The 17516-nt window shown below is 36.5% G+C and overlaps 1 protein-coding gene across 12 annotated transcripts in view; it reads right to left on the bottom strand.

Annotated features, from left to right (window-relative positions):
• The window catches only part of KIAA0586, a 121052-nt gene that overhangs the window by 21803 nt on the left and 81733 nt on the right, over positions 1-17516 (bottom strand). For 10 of the 12 annotated variants that reach the window (XM_082616757.1, XM_082616755.1, XM_082616762.1 and 7 more), the window contains 2 exons: positions 16995-17149; positions 13325-13433 (listed from right to left, as the gene is read on the bottom strand). In XM_082616757.1, coding sequence (XP_082472883.1) covers positions 13325-13433; positions 16995-17149 — 264 coding nt within the window. Of the gene's footprint in view, positions 1-6010; positions 6291-13324; positions 13434-16994; positions 17150-17516 lie in introns of those variants that run through there. The other 2 variants (XM_082616752.1, XM_082616754.1) reach the window with 2 other exon arrangements.

The following is a 17516-nucleotide window of genomic DNA, read 5'->3' as shown; positions in this document are numbered from 1 at the left end:
GCGGGCCTCTCACTGTTGTGGCCTCCCCCGTTGCGGAGCACAGGCTCCGGACGCGCAGGCCCAGCGGCCATGGCTCACGGGCCCAGCCGCTCCGCGGCATATGGGATCCTCCCAGACCGGGGCACGATCCCGTATCCCCTGCATCGGCAGGCGGACTCTCAACCACTGCGCCACCAGGGAGGCCCTAAAAACATTGGTTTCTTAAAAGAGAAGACATGTGTCTGTGGAATTGTGAAAATTACTGTGGTACTTGAGACACAACTCAGGTTTCCCAATTTGCATTTACTGCACTATCCAGATTATTTTCATTGACTCTTCCCACCCTAAAAACTGAGGCTGAACACGTGAACACATCCTTCCTCAGTCTTCCTAATCTTAATAAATGGCACTATCATTTGCCCAGTAAGTTTCAGACCAGAAATCTAGGAGTAATTAATCCTTGACTCTACTTTCAATTACATTCCACATTTAATCTGCTTTAATAAGTAATTTTTGAAATAACATTATTCCTCAGCTTTATCAGGTATATGCCATCAGTACATAGCCTGAACCTGACCACTGTGACACCTCCACTAGGGCACAAGCCACCATCACCTCTCATGTGTAATATTGCAACGGTCTTCCAGTTGATCTCCGTGCTTCCATGACTGTCCCCCTATGGTCTGTTCTCCACCTAGAAGCCAGAGGGAACCTTTTAAAAATGTAAATTAGAGTTTGTCATTCCCCATCTCAAATCCTCCATAGGCTTTTCATCACACTCAGAATGAAATCCAAATTCCTTCCCAGAGTCTGCAGGGCTCGACACGATCTGCCTACATCTCCTATCTCATTTTCTACCACAGCTCCCTTGCACACTCCCCTCCAGCCACACTGGCCTTCTTGCTGTTCCTTGGGCACAACAAGTTCATTCCCACCTTAAAACCTTCATTCTTCCTACTTTTTCTAGATGAAATACTCTTCCCCAAATGTTTGCAAGATTTCTCCTTCCCTTCATTCCATATGGAAATGCCATTCCTACAGAGAGGACTTCCCTAACCACATGATCTAAAGGAACAAACCACTTACTTTGCTTCCTTCACTATTCATCACCCTGCTTTATGTTCTTTTAAATTGATACTAGTAGAAATATTAATACAAATTGACACAGACATTATTTTTAAAATAAATAAAGCAATACCTTTTAAAAATGTTTCGCTTTTTATTTGGAAAGAATTTCATACTGGGAGAAAAATTACAAGAATAGTATAAAGAACACCTATATTTCACTTACCCAGATTCACAATTGTTAACTTCTTCCCCATGTTTTAGATTGGTGTGATATTTCCCCGTGACTACATTCAGGTTATGTGCTCAGATATCCCCTCCGGAGGCACACAGTATTCATTTGTTCCTCTATGGCGATACTAATTTTGATCATCCATTCTGGGTACTGTCCTATGTTTTCCCTTTCTACTTAATGAACCAATCTATGAGGAGATACTTTAAGACCATGCAAATATCCTGCTCTTTATTAAAATTTCCCTCTACACTGAGCATTCATTGATGACCTTTGCCCCATCTAATCTTTACTAGGATGGTTACAAAATGCTGACTTTCCAACATTAGTAGTCGCTCCACATTTGCCCATTGACACTTGGCATTCTTCTGTAAACCTTTTATGTTTTTTCACAACACTTAACATCATCTGAAATTGCTGTAAATTAATTTACTTTTTTCTATGATGTACACAAGTATGTAAGCTCTGTGAAAGCAAGGATTTCAACTGTTATGTTCACCACAGTAACCCCAAGTTTTGGAACAGTACTCAGCACATAGCAACTACTCAAGAATGAATAGAAAAAGGAAGAAAACTGTTAACAAGGCCCTTGCACTAAATGGGAGAATAAGACTACCTAATACACTTGATCCAATAAACATTTACCGGGAACCTACCACTTAGGGTGCTGTGCTAGAGAGCAGGTGGTGCAGAGATGAATGAAACAAGGCCATTGTCTCTAAGAAATTTACTTTCTAGAGAAGGAGAGGCTATAGGAAAATAATCCTACAAGGTATGATGTAAGGGCTAAAAGTGAAGTATATACCAAATAGTACGGGCCCTTCAGGGACACAAAGTGGACCAAGAATGTTTGTTTCTAGGATGGAAAGGTGGTGAAAGAGGGCAAGGGAGGGTACAGTTCCAAGTGAAGGCACTGAGAAAGGCATGGCAGAGGGGAGCTTAGGAGATACTGGTAAGTGTAGTAGGATGAGGGTTGAGAAGAAATAGAATTATGAAATGTGAGTGGCCACAACTGACCTGAAGAATCATCAAGCCCAGCCCTCATTCTGTAGATAAGAATGAATGATCCTGCTTATTCCAACCTCATTCCCCTGGCCCCCTGCTCTTTCCCCTTCTCCCCTTTCCCTTTCTCCTCTACTATCTCATGTAACCCCACCTTTTCCCTTCTTCCTATTCCCTCCCTTCCTTTCTCTGCACTTACTCTTTTCTTCTCTCGGGATTATATCTTTCTCCCTTTCCCTTTGTCAAGAGTAGAAATGAGATGGGATCAAGGCTGCAGGTGGAAGAGTTACCTTTAAGGAGGTTTTAAAAAGCACGGCTCTTTCTTTAACCCAAAAGGGGAAAAAAATGCAAGGATTAATGTAAAGCTGTAAGAAGTTGGAGCTAGAGTAGCTATAAATGAAAGAGTAGAACTTTTGAAACACACTTGAAAGAGTAGAACTTAGAAAAACAAAAGCATATATTAAAAGAGAATTGAGGGCTTCCCTGGTGGCGCAGTGGTTGAGAGTCCGCCTGCCGATGCAGGGGACACGGGTTCGTGCCCTGGTCTGGGAAGATCCCACGTGCTGCGGAGCAACTAAGCCCGTGCACCACAGCTGCTGAGCCTGCACTCTAGAGCCCGCGAGCCACAGCTACTGAAGCCCGCGCACCTAGAGCCCACGCTCCAAAACAAAGAGAAGCCACCACAATGAGAAGCCGGCGCACCGCAACTAGAGAAAGCCCGCGCGCAGCAACGAAGACCCAATGCAGCCAAAAATAAAATAAATAAATTTATATATAAAAAAAAAGAGAATTGAGGGGATAAAATTGGGATTAAGGGCTTGGGAAGAAGGGCTGGAATAGGTGCTATTTGGAAGCTAAAATCAGTATGAAATTAAAAGAATTACTGGGGAACTGGCCAAAGTCCAGTTCAAGCCACACAGCACAGTCTGCTAACAGGTTATAATTGCACATATCACATCATCATCCAGCAGGATTTCATGACCAGGGAAAAAAATCAGAGACCCCTGAAAGCAGGAGGAATCCAGAATGGGGATTAGCACAGATCAAAGAGACACGGAAGTCTTGGATGGTGATAAGACAGTATTTACATGGGTTAACCATATAGGTCAGGCAAAATATAGGGCCCAGGGAATAGCCAGTCAAGAAAAATAGGACTGAGTAAATGGAAGTCCCAGTACAGGTGGGAGAATGAATACATGACTGAAGTAGCTCCATTAACTGATGCACTAACTACCTCACAATATCTGCTTCCTGTGCCATTATCCAAACCAACCAGAATAGTTAGGGGAAGAAAGAGAAAATAAGTAGTAAGTTGTATAATGGATAAGACAACTATCGCTACATACTCCAAGGAGAACTCATTATTCCCCAACATATAGGTTCTTCCACAAATTGAGGTTTCTAAGGAGAAAAGAAAATCTAGAGAAGATGAAAGGCAATATAAAGCCATCTTAGAGGGCTTCCCTGGTGGCGCAGTGGTTGAGAGTCTGCCTGCCGATGCAGGGGACACGGGTTCGTGCCCCAGTCCGGGAAGATCCCACATGCCACGGAGTGGCTGGGCCCGTGAGCCATGGCCGCTGAGCCTGCGCGTCCGGAGCCTGTGCTCCGCAATGGGAGAGGCCACAACAGTGAGAGGCCCGCGTACCGCAAAAAAAAAAAAAAAAAAAAAAAAAAAATCCATCTTAGAAAACTTAGTTCCAGTTAACTAGTACCCTAATACTTCTGAACGACATCATGTAAGTCCAGGTCTTCATCTCTTCTATTCCTTAAAGGAGATGACTCTATGTACGAAAGGGAAATATGAGTCAATAACTTGAATTCTCCCTAGACCAGCAATGAGAACTGTTTAAAGACAATCCCCTTGGAATTTCTGCTTCTTAAAGGCATCATAAACACTGTTCAAAATCAATAAACATGCCTAGAAGACTTCATAGTCCTAAGCTTAAATTTTAATTTGTCCCTCCCATCTCTAAACAGTGTCTATGATTCTCATTTGTACTTGACTTCTAAATCACTACAAGTTTGCTTTGGTAGAACCTGTCTTCAAAAGCTGCCATTAGGCCTGAATTACATGTTTACATACGAATTACATGGTTAAAAATATGGCTTTTACTTCACCAATGTTATTTGTTTTTTTGTAGCCAAGGATGATCTTGGGAGACTTTTCCCACTTAAAAAAATGTTTTAATGATTCTGTAATAAAGCTAGTAGTATTAAGCCTACCCAGATGATGTTAGAACTTTGTTTGGAGTGGGGATAGGGAAAAGGCTGAGCCCAAAGGCAAAAACTGAGGACATTTTATATAAATAAAATCTTATTCTATATAACATCAATAATAGTAGTGATAATAGTGGTAAAAAGCAAAATTATTATGGATAAGAAACTTTAAATAAAGTATTAATTTAATAAAATAAAATATGTAAGTACAATAAAAAGGTGAAAAATGTTTGTCAGGGCTTCCCTGGTGGTGCAGTGGTTGAGAGTCCGCCTGCCGATGCAGGGGACATGGGTTCGTGCCCCGGTCCAGGAAGATCCCACGTGCCGTGGAGCGTCTGGGCCCGTGAGCCATGGCCGCTGAGGCTGCGCGTCCGGAGCCTGTGCTCCGCAACGGGAGAAGCCACAACAGTGAGAGGCCCATGTACCGCAAAAAAAAAAAAAAAAAAAAAAAAAAAAAGTTTGTCAAGAACACATGAGGAAGGTTACTAGGAATGACAATGCAATTATATCGCCTTTTGCCATTAGAGTTACAGGGTTTTTTCCCTAAGAAATTTAATCATTTTAATACCTTTATGTGTACCCAATACTGCCCCTAATTTTAATCCTTACTTTTAATCAGGATGCAACAGCTCATAAATGATTACTGAGCTCTTGAGTTATCAGTTTCTCTCTTGGATTAAAAAATGAGAGAACTGCTGACAGAATGCAATTCACCAAAACAGTCACTTGCCAGTAGATAGGATTATAGATTGGAAATCATCCTGGTTAATAAGCTTCACTATATTTAATTGTCCAACATGCAAATCAATTTAAAAATTCTGTAAAAGAATTCTAGGTTTTGTTTGTTTGTTTGTTTTTTTAACATCTTTATTGGAGTATAATTGCTTTCCATTGTTGTGTCAGTTTCTGCTGTATAACACAGTGAATCAGCTATACATATACTTCTATCCCCATATCCCCTCCCTCTTGCATCTCCCTCCCACCCTCCCTATCCCACTCCTCTAGGTGGTCACAAAGCACCGAGCTGATCTCCCTGTGCTATGCGGCTGCTTCCCACTAGCTATCTATTTTATATTTGGTAGTGTATATATGTCAATGTCACTCTTTCACTTTGTGCCAGCTTACCCTTCTCCCTCCCCATGTCCTTAAGTCCTCAAGGTTTAATAAATATAAATTATCTTAAATATATTCACTGAAGAGTAAAAAAATTTGTTGAAAGTCACTTTATCTCCCTAACACTATATGGAACATGTACCATCTCTAGCATTTTCTCACAAACGTCCTTAAAGCTCAGAACCAACATAGATTAAACGACTACCTGTTAAAGAAGAGCTGATTACAACATGAGTATTCAAAAAAGAGGTGTCCTGGAGACAGTCATGCTAATAATAGCTAATATTTTCACAGCTCTTAATATGTGTCAAGTCCTATTCTAAGTACACTACTACCTGTCTTCCACTAGGATATCAACCTTCTGGAATAGATACTATATTACAGATGAGAAAAGCACAGAAAGGTTAAGTATCTTGCCCAAGGTCACCAGCTAGTGAATAACTAGCAGAGTTAGGATTTGAACCCAGGCAATCTGACCCCAGAGTACAAACTGTATGCTGTAGTGCTTCAAATTCTACAGTAGAACAGACATCAACATGAACATCTGGAGTCATTAAGCAATGCTTCACAAAGGGTGGTCCTTCTTCTTCTGCATCAGAATGACCAGGGGTGCTAGTTTAACATTCAGATTCCCAGGCCCCACCTCAGGCAACCCGATCAGTCTCATGGTAAAGCTGGGGATCTGCATTTTAAATTAGAAATGCAAGAGATTCTTAAGTCAAAGTTTGAGAGACAATGTATTAGAGACTAACAAACAATCCAGGAGTAGTGCATCCTACAAGTATAAAAATATTACTTCTCTGTTCTAATTCATTCTGAATTGAAATAATCCAGCTTCTCTTTTATTTAGGGTAGAGCTGGGTTAGTAGAATAATCCATTGTTATCGTGGTTGAAATAGTCTATCTAATTTGTATTTTATTTATATAAAACTAAAATCACAAAAATTTAAATGATTATTCTGTTGATTGGAAGAAAAGCATCTGTAATACACTAACTTGTCAATGTTGTTAGTTTTACTTGGAGGAAGGCAGTGTAGTATAATAGAAGTACTACTACACTAGGAGTAAGAAGATCAGATGCTACCACTAATCAGAATTATGACCTTTGGTTCTTGGGAGCAGGGGCATCATCCCCAGTTCAACAGAACCAAAAGTCATAATTCTGATTAGTGGTAGCATCTGATCTTCTTACTGCTAGTTCAGTATTTCACTGATATTAAAATATAAAGATATTATCAAATCTACACTTACCTCCGTGATTATTTAGGAAGGTTAAATTTTGCTTAGTGGCTGTTGAATAAAAAGGCTACTAAGTTTAATGAATAGTTTAAATCATGTTTTACATCAATTTGGTTTCTAAAAAAAACACAGCATAAAAACTTTAAAGTCAGGTTTCAGGAGATCTGGCTAAGAACAATGAAAGGGTTGCAGAGGTTTCTGGAATACTGGTGAGTCTTCAGAACAATCCTGGTATATGTATTTGGTGAGATAGGTTTAATATCAAAGACTTGAGAAAAATCTACGTGCTCCATACACAGTGTATAATTAATTCTACAACAATAAGAAAATTAAATAATTTCCACAATTAAAATACTCTTATACAGAAAAAGAAATCACCTTAGCACCAACAAGTGAAAATGTTATGGAAATCCTTGAATAATTTTCAGTGTCTTTTCAAATAGATTTTCCCTATCAATCCTCTTTTCATTTTGCTTATTTTTAGGGAATAGCCTTAGTTAAGCACATTTATCTCCTAGTTTATATATATATATATATATATGTGTGTGTGTGTGTGTGTGTGTGTGTATTTCTATTTTTTAAATCAAAGGTGTAAATCCTTTCTTGTAGGAACAAACAGTTGAAATAACAATCTATGATAAAAATTCATTAATGTGCCAGAAGAGTCTTTTCTCATATGGTTTATGCTCCCACCTCCATCCATTAAGAAAATATAAGAAATGTATATACATAAAGACAATCAGCAAGTTGACCTAACACACTTGCTGCCATGTGTTTATTTTTTCAGCACTATAAGAAAAAAGTGACAATTTGACAGTATGATTACCTAAAGATGTTTGTCTTTTTGAATTTTATAGTATTCTAAGAAATTATTTCTGAGATTCAGTGTTTTAAAGAAATTATTCTTCTCAAACTAGCCCCTTTCTTCTTCTTATCCCTTGAGAGCAGATGTTTTGTCTTATCCATCTCTCTAGCTCCAAAGCACCTTCTACAGTCCTTTACACAAAAAGGATGCTAAAAACACTGACCTAAAAATAAATGTACAATGGAACATTATTGAGCCATAAACAGGAATGAAGTAATGACATCTGCTACATGAATGAACCCTGAAAACATGTTAAGTTGAAGAAGCAAGACACAAAAACCACATATTGTATGATTCCATTTACATAAAATGTGCTGAATAGGTAAATCCATAGACATAGAAAGTAGACTAGCAGTTGACAGGAACTGGGGGGAGGGGAGAATAGAGAATGAATACTAATGAATATGGGATTTCTTTTTAGGGCAAAGAAAATTTTCTGGAATTTCCATAACTTTTTAAAAATATTAAAAACCACTGAATTGTACACTATAAAAGGGAAAATTGGGCTTCCCTGGTGGCGCAGTGGTTGAGAGTCCGCCTGCTGATGCAGGGGACACGGGTTCGTGCCCCGGTCTGGGAAGATCCCACATGCCACAGAGCAGCTGGCCCCATGAGCCATGGCCGCTGAGCCTACGCGTCCGGAGCCTGTGCTCCGCCACGGGAGAGGCCACAACAGTGAGAGGCCCGCGTACCGCAAAAAAAAAAAAAAAAAAAAAAAAAAAGGAAAATTTTCCGATATCTCAATTAAAAAAAAAAGAATGAGTGAATGAATGCTCACACTATTTCTCTTTCATTTAGAGTTAAAAAATACTGCCCACTGACTAACATGTAACCCGATTTAACTTTCTCTACCCTTGAGCATATGCTTGGTTGCCCCTTCCCCTTGCTTAACTAATACGTCCTCAAAGAACAAAAAATTTTTATACTACAAAAGAAATCATAAAAACTTTTACAAAAGTAAAAATGACTTTACATTATTCCACCGTGGCTGTCTGTACCATGTCTACATTCAAAAGTTTCAACTGAAAAATGATTATAAGGAACTATTCTCATTTTTCACCTTTTCTTCTTCCTTGTATCTTTTTACTAAATAACAGCATTAAACGTTGTTTGGTGTCAAAAGCAAATGATGGAATGAATTATCAAATTCAATTCAATGAACACATTGATCACTGACTGTATTTAAGCACAGTGCTATGTTGGGAAACAAGGTCTATTAAATAAATAGGAAAACCTATCTTAATAAATAAACCACAAAACTATCCCATATATCACTTTCTCTGAAATTTTAAATAATCAGTCTGGAGAATACAGCGATGGTAAAGGCAGTTCTTGCCACAAACTGTTAAGTTACACAAATATTTATTAAGTGCTTACTCAATAAAATGGTATAAAACAAGGAAAAGAGAATCAGCTTTGCCCTCAAGTAGATATGGGCTTGAATTCCACACCTTCATTTGCTAAACTGTGTGCATTGGGAAAATTAGTTAACCTTCATGAATCTTACCCTTTCTCATATAAATGCCACACTACCTGCATGGCATGGTATTATGAGGAATAAATGAGATAGCATAGAGTGCCTAGCAAGGCTTCAGTAAATGGAAACTATTGTTAAGATTATGATTATGTTCCTGGCACCAAAGATCTGGAGGGTGGGGTTAAGGATGAATAAGCCATGTTCAATTGGAGGTTCAGTAAGGACTCAGGAAAATGCAGCTGAATGTTCAAGTATAAGAAGTTTCAATTCAATTTGGTAATATTTTGTAGAGGAATTTTCTGTCTATGTTCATGAGAGATATTGGTTTATAATCTTCTTTTCCTGTAATGTCTTTGCCTGGTTTTGGTATCAGGGTTATGCTGGAAAGAATTCAGTCCTTCTGGCAGTGGCGGCCACTCTCCTCTTCCAGGCCTGCACCAGTGAAGAAGAATCTCTCCAGTCTCCTAATCTTTCTTTTTTTAGAGGTCTGTGGAGAAGAGACTGCAAGTGGGAGTGAACCACTTTTGTATCAGTAGCTACCAATGGCTCTATGCTTGGCCTTTAGCAATTCATTAAAGAAAAGTCTAGTCAAATACATCTTATCTGCTTGTATGGTGCCTGGTGTCTCTTCCTGTGACTGTGCTCTGGCACAGTGACAGGGTTCTTGTGTCTCATCTCTCGGGAGGAGTCTGTCTTTCCGTGGACTTCAGGCTACTTAGTTGCTCTACATCATAAGCTGTCTGATGGGTTCAAGAAATGTTATGATTTTAGAGTTTATCTGACATTTTATTACAGTTAGGAGAAGAGACACTCTCTATTTTCCTCCTCCTAGGTGGAAACAGAACGCCCACATTCAGCAACATTTTAAAGTGAATTTCTATTTTATTAATCAATAATAGCGTGGATTTGTGAAAGACACATTTATTCAGATTACACCTTTGGATTCATGGATTTTGGGCAGATTTATTACTCTGTGCCCCATCCTTTCCCTATCAGAGACCTACACACACGCCTTTTAAATCACTGTCATGCTTTATGAGAAAAAAAATCAATTTAAAAAACTTTTAACTGTGATTTTAAAATTACTAAAATCAATTGTAATTTTGAGCTATTATAATTTAGTTATATTTCAAATACAAAGGCAAAACTTTTCATTTGCACATACGGTTAGAAATGGCTTCTAAATATATATAAGCTTTGAATTTCCTAATTCTCACATATCTGAAGTCACAATCACTGTATGTTAAGGTATAAAAGGTGCTACAATGGCTAGGAATTAAACTCAGGACATAATGTCAAAAAAAACCTATTGTGATTTCCCACAAAAATGTAACCTGCTTTTGATAAATTAGTGCAATTACATTAGTAATTACTTTTAGCACTTTGATACATATTTTCTGAGCAACATATTTCATCTACAAATAAGAAAACTGAAGAATGCTGTGATTTTCAAACAACTTTGACAACTAATCTGTCCTAGCATTCAACCATACAACATATGTTCTAATTTTTCCCCATTGATTATAGTATAGGCTTTTTGACTTTCTAATTATTCTTTATTATGCAGTTCTTAAAATTTAAAGAGAAAAACTAAAGAAGAAAAATATTTTTAAAAGTGAACTATTTTAATACATCACTTTACAGAATTTAATTGTTATTGGGTTCATAACAAGTAAATGGATTGAAAACTAGTCTCTCATTTGTATTGAAGAAAGTTAACTGCACAGTGAAAGGGAAAAAAAATTTAATGATTTACTAAATTACTTAAAAAGGTGCTTTCACTATAAAACTGTTAGACACATTAATCAGGACTTAGAATCAGATAAGTGGTATCATGTGCTCAAAAATATACCCAATGAATTAAATACCAAAAGAAACGGATATTATCTTTCAGAATTCAATTCAATTTCTCTCTTTTGTATTAAAATCTGAAAGTAATAATCAAGCGGAGGGGAAGGAGACAAGTACTTTACAGATCTCCCAGAAGCACAGTGCTAGAACCTATGTCCTACCATATCTTCAGTCAATTTTTAATGGATGATCACTAAACTACTGCTACTGCTAGTAAACGGCTTGATTTCTTTATATACATACATTAAACTACTATGCATTTCAAAGTGAAATACATAATACTTCTTCCTGAAACAGCCATAATTTGGGCTTCAAGTATTCTTAGAGGCATTTATCTTCCAGAAAAGATGTGGTTTTGACTCCCTTGTGATAAGGTGAATTTCCTTCATTATCTTCAAGCCCTTTGTGTATGATAGGATTGAATTCCTTCAAGGTCACTCAAAGTTGTGAAAGCCCTAGAGGATTATTTTGGCACTCTGACTCTCTTATTCTTTGAAACATTTGGCAGTGTATCAGAGCTTCATCAGAGAAAAAAATTAAATCCACAAAATTTATAGGGGAGAAAGTCATAACTGACTATATTTGCCAAGGGAATTATATTCATTCAAAAAATATTTAGTATGGAGATATGTATCAATTATAGAGTGAAACACTTGGCTCCTATTTAAAATGTTTTATCTATAGCCCACTGGGTATTTATTTATCTTGGTTAAAACTGACATAGGCTTGCAGCTCTCCTAACTTCTGTATTGCATGTAAAATTAAATGAAAATAATTTTTACACATATTAAATCCAAGTGTTCTAGATTCTTTCTAAATAAAACTTCCTCCTACTAGCTAACACATTGGTTTTTTTTATTTTTCTTATGATTTTTATTGATGTTAAATGTTAACTGCACACTATTATTTAATGACATTGTTGTAAGTCAACAAAAATTTAAATATTGCCATCTTGTGGTCAGACATTCATATATGTGAAACTGTAAACAATGTCACTTTCCTAAAGAGAGGTATTTACCCTTAAAATCTTACCAAAGATATTTTCCTATCAGGTGAGAAAAATGATCATTTTATTATATACAACATTCTCCAAGGAGACAAAATTCATTTATAATTTTAAGGAATTATAATTTTTTAAAAAAACTAAATTAAATATACAGTCATTGACCATGAATAGTAACAGAATTCAGTAGAAGGACATCAAGTCAGTCCTGATATTATCTTAGAAATATTCATTTGCTCATATCTATATACTGTCATGACTAATTTTTAAACACAATGAGGAAAGTGTTATAGGTAATTTTCCATAGGTTTCTAAAATATAATACTAACACTACTGTACCACTGTTAGGTTTTAAAAAGTGCTCAGGAGGGCAAAGTTCTGAAAAGTTGGAGCAAGAACAGAAAACAAGCAGAAAAGTAAAAACCTAAACCTCATATAATATATAATCTTAAGCACTTCCTCATTTAGGTCCTCCCCAGACTGCCAAACAGTTACATTTGTAATTATATTGGCATTCAATATATGAGATAAAAAACACAATTACAAAAGTGAAGAAAAACATTCTACTGCTCAAAATACTCCTAATACTTCTACCTGGACTGTAGACAGAAAGTTTTTAAATAGAAGACATCTTAATTTCTACTGCCAAATTTCAGAATTTAGGTTATATAAAATTTAATGACAAAGAAGCAAGAAGGCAAACTAAGCACAAGGCCAACAGCTTTGCAGAAACATAAAGACAACATCAAAATGCTGTGATGCTGACTGTAGAATCATTTAGCCACACAATTTTGGTAATCAAGCAGTACAGAAAAGTTCATTCATATGATAGCATCTAACATGAGTTCTTTGTTTTTTAAGTTGTACCTGTTGATCAAATCGCCGCACAACATAAATAGCCTTTACAAAGCTCCTTAACAACCATAACCATTGCCTTTATATTATAATTTAAAACAGACAACTATGATACAGATACAGACTTATACATAGATGAAAAGACATTGACATTCAATTGTACAAGAACCAAAAGGTAAGATTAAAATAAAAATACTACCTAAGAGTTTTTAAAATCCATTAGAAATAGTGTTTATTGGTAAAAAGAACTAACAAATATACACTCAAATACAATACCAGATTCTTTATCCCAAAGGGCTAAATCAAAGAAAACAAAAAAACCACTAGAGAATAAGAATAAAACTTACATAAAAGAATTCTCATTATATATGTGTTCAATTCACAACATATATCAAACTCATATTATTACAAGGAAACAAATCTTACCTTGTTGCTGTGAAAGTGAAATATCACATTTATTTCTTACACGTATTAAACGACTTTGAACTGGCTTGTGTTCAACTTGCTTAACATCTTGGTCTTGTTTTTGTTGGTACTGAAGAATTTAAGACATGAAGTCATAATATTATTTTTTAAGTTACTTTAAAAAGATCTGAGCAATTAAATTATTTAGGTGTTTATTATATAAAATTTGAATATCATGCACGCTTTCTAACTACCAAATGGGTGATGGAGTACATATTACTAAAGAAAGATATTGCAAATAAAATCTTTCAAAAGATTTGGGTAATATACACAGATTTCAGATATTCAAATCATTTCTATTTTTCCTAGAGAATTCAGAGCTACTTATAAATCAACTATTCTAGATACATATATGATGGATTTAGACAGGATAAAAACTTAATTTGACTGTAAGCACTTCCATATAACCATTTTTGCATAAAATGAAAATCTGCATAATGTACTGCAATTTTCAAAGAGCTTTTATATATAGTAACATCACTGAATTCTCACAAGTGTTGAGTAGGTATTGTTATCCTCCTTTGCCATTCAAGAAAAGTACACTCTACCATAAGCCCCATCATCTCTCTTCCTTACTACCACCTAACGAAATTTGAAATTTACAGCTGGTCACAAATTCCTTCACAGTCACACATTACAAATTGTGATGACGTTAGCCATTTTCTTTCTTCCCTTTCCTGTTTTATGAGCCTAATTATGAATGAGTCTCTGAAAACAACTGTCAGATATAATTTGACAGGAACCTAAAAAGGTATCTCTGAACTCTTAACAACAGATACAAGCAGAGGAGAATCTGAAACACCTGTCCACATGGACTCAAATGTAACCACTCCAGCTCTGGCAGGTACTTATTTATCTACAGGTAAAAATGAGTAGCTTTAGACTGCAATAACAACAACTAGCCTCACCTCTGGTCTTCTAAGTTTAGAGCCATTAGTCATATAGGTTTCTTCCCTGAAGGAAATATTATTTGGGTGTGTATTTCTAAGATGGGTACTATGACTCTTTTGTGCTGCTTCAATTTAGAACCTTCCTACTGGCTCCCTTCCTTAACCACAGGGATTAAGAGCTGAGTATTGTGGAGCTAAACTGCTTGTGTTCAAGTTTGGCTAAGTCATTATGTAGCTTTGACCTTGCGTAAGTTACTTAACCCCCCAATACCTCAATTTTCTCATTCATCAAATGGGGGTGATAATAATAATAACTACCTCAGTAGGTTGTTAGAAGGATTAAATGAGTTAATACATAATGAACTTAGAACAGCCTCTGGCAGAGTAAGCACTATAAACAAGTGTGTGCTAGTATTAGTACTAGCCATATGTCTCTGTTAATAAAGGAAATCTAACAAATGAATTTACTTGAAGCCATTCTTCTGGTAACACTTTGCAGTTTTATTTTAAAACAGGCCAATAATTAAAGGAGAGCAATCTTTCTTTTATTTTTTAGAATATCTTTATTGAGGTATAACTGATAGACAATAATCTGCATGTATTTAAAGTGTATCATTCATTTTGACATATGTATATACCCATGAAGACATCATCACAGTCAAGATAATATGATGAACATATCCACCAAGCTCAAAATAACCTGAATTCCCTCCTATAACTATATATTAGTTTGCTTTTTCTAGAATGTCATGTAAGTGGAATCATAAGGTATGCACTATTTTGGGGGGGTGGGGGTTCTGGCTTTTCCCCCTCAACACAACTTTTGTGAGAATCGTCCATGTAACTGTACGTATCAGTAGTCCATGGCCTTTTTTTTTTTAAATAAACTTATTTATTTATTTTTGGCTGCGTTGGGTCTTTGCCGCTGTGCGTGGGCTTTCTCTAGTTGCATTGAGCGGGGGCTACTCTTCGTTGCGGTGCATGGGCTTCTCATTGCAGTGGCTTCTCTTGTTGCGGGGCACTGGCTCTAAGCACACGGGCTTCAGTAGTTGTGGCACAAGGGCTCAGTAGTTGTGGCCCGTGGGCTCTAGAGCGCAGGCTCAGTAGTTGTGGTGCACGGGCTTAGTTGCTCCGTGGCACGTGGGATCTTCCCGAACCAGGGCTCAAACCTGTGCCCCCTGCATTGGCAGGCAGATTCTTAACCACTGTGCAACCAGGGAAGTCCGTCCATGGCTTTTTATTGTTAAGTAGTATTCCATCTTATAGATATGCCACAACTTGTACATTCAGCAATTGATGAATATTTATGTTGTTTCCAGTTTGGGGCTACTACCAATAAAGTTGCTATGAACATTCACGTGCAAGCCTTTGCTTAGACATATGTGGTAGTTTCTCTTGGGTAAATAAATACCTAGGAGTGAAATGTCTGGGTCATATGGTAGGTGTACATTTTATCAATACTTTTTTAAGAAATTGCCAAACTGTTTTCCAAAGTGGTTGAATCATTTTACATTCCCAACCAGCAGCATATGAGAGTTTAAGTGCTCCACACCCTTGCTAAAACTTGGCATGTTAGTCTTTTTAATTTGAGATGTTCTAATGCGTGTGTAGTGGTATTTCATTGTGGCTTTAATTAGCATTTTCCTAACGATTACTGATGTTGAGAATCTTTTTATGTGCTCACTTGCCATCAGTAGATCTTCTTTGGGTAAGGTATCTGTCCAAAGATTTTATCCATTTTTTAATTGGATTGTTTGTTTTCTTAATATTGCATTCTGTGAGTTCCTTATATATCCTGCATATAAGCCTTTTACCAGATAAGTGATTTGCAAATATCTTCTCCCAATCTGTAGCTTGTCTTTTCATTCTCTTAACAGTGTGTTTTGAAAAGCAGATGTTCTTGTTTTTGATAAGACCAGTTTATTAATTTTTTTTCTTTCATGGATAGTGTTTTTGGTGTCATTTTTGCCTAACCCAAGGTCACAAACAATTTTTCTTTTATTACAGAATTAATTAACAGGTATTTATTCATTACTAGTTTTTTCCTGATCTTTGCTTGGTCACAGGTTATTAATACTGAACCCTACATAATAGTGTGTTCCATAAGCAATCTTTATTTTATATACTTTTGGCTTTCACCCTCAACACCATGCAATGCAACACAATACCATACCATGATGACTATTTATTGAATAAATTAATCTACAGTGAGATTACACAGATTAAAAAACTGTATTTAATTTAATATGAGCATTTTTTTTAATACCTTGGAGAGTAATTATCCTATTTTTTCAGTACACAAGATTGCATGGGCCATTGGCTTAACTCAGTATGAAATATCTCATGCTTTCACGGTAACACACTTCACAAATTTTAATAGAATAAATATTTATTGAGTATCTATTATGCACAAACTACTAAACTAGATATTGCAGGGGAATATAGAGGTGTAAATGATAATAGCTATCTAACTCGGTAATAGGCATTTTTACATACATTATTTTAATCTTTAATTTAAAGATGAGGAAATAAAGGCTTAGAAAAAGGCTAAGTATGTATTCAAGGTCACAGCTAGAGATTGGATGAGCTAAGATCTATAGCCAGGCTTGAGTTAGTGAAAAAAGGAGGCATGATTTGAGGCTGTCTGACGCCAAAGACTGTGCTCTTGACAGTGTTCTATGCTAAGGCAATATTGTCACCATTCTGATTTAAGTAAAGTACAAGTGCTATTAATCGGGTACCTGAGGAAAATCTTCAGCTGCTACTGATAATTTAACATCATCTTCTTGTGCTGTCAGAAGTTTTGTGGGAAGGGCAAGGTGAGGATCTGGCTGCAACGCCAATTCTCCCAAACTCACTGGACCATGACTAGCACATAAATCTTCATAAATATCATCTGTTATCAAGTATGTAAACAAAAAGTTAAAATAAATTATTTCTTAGAAAAAGAAAAATTGGCTAAAATTACCAATATTTCTTACCTGCTGAATTAGAAGTACTTCAACAGAAAATACGTGTCACCAAGCCTTCACTGCAATTAAAACCAAAGCTCATAGAGAATGCAAAAAGTACCTACGTTTAAACAAATCTATGGACTATTCTAAGGTTCTATTCAGCAAGCTGTTCACGCAGTCCACACCCAACACTCACTCCTACACACCAACTCCTAACACTCCAGATTACTTTTTCTATCAATAAGAGTCAATAGAATACTTTCCATCTAAAATGTAATCTTAAATCAAGGGGCAATTTCCTGACTAGAA

The sequence above is a fragment of the Mesoplodon mirus genome, assembly GCF_964341445.2.
Source record: "Mesoplodon mirus genome assembly, chromosome: 4".
Taxonomy (NCBI): domain Eukaryota; kingdom Metazoa; phylum Chordata; class Mammalia; order Artiodactyla; family Ziphiidae; genus Mesoplodon; species Mesoplodon mirus.
Note: the sequence above shows the minus strand (reverse complement) of the source record. Positions and strands in the feature narration are given on the sequence as shown.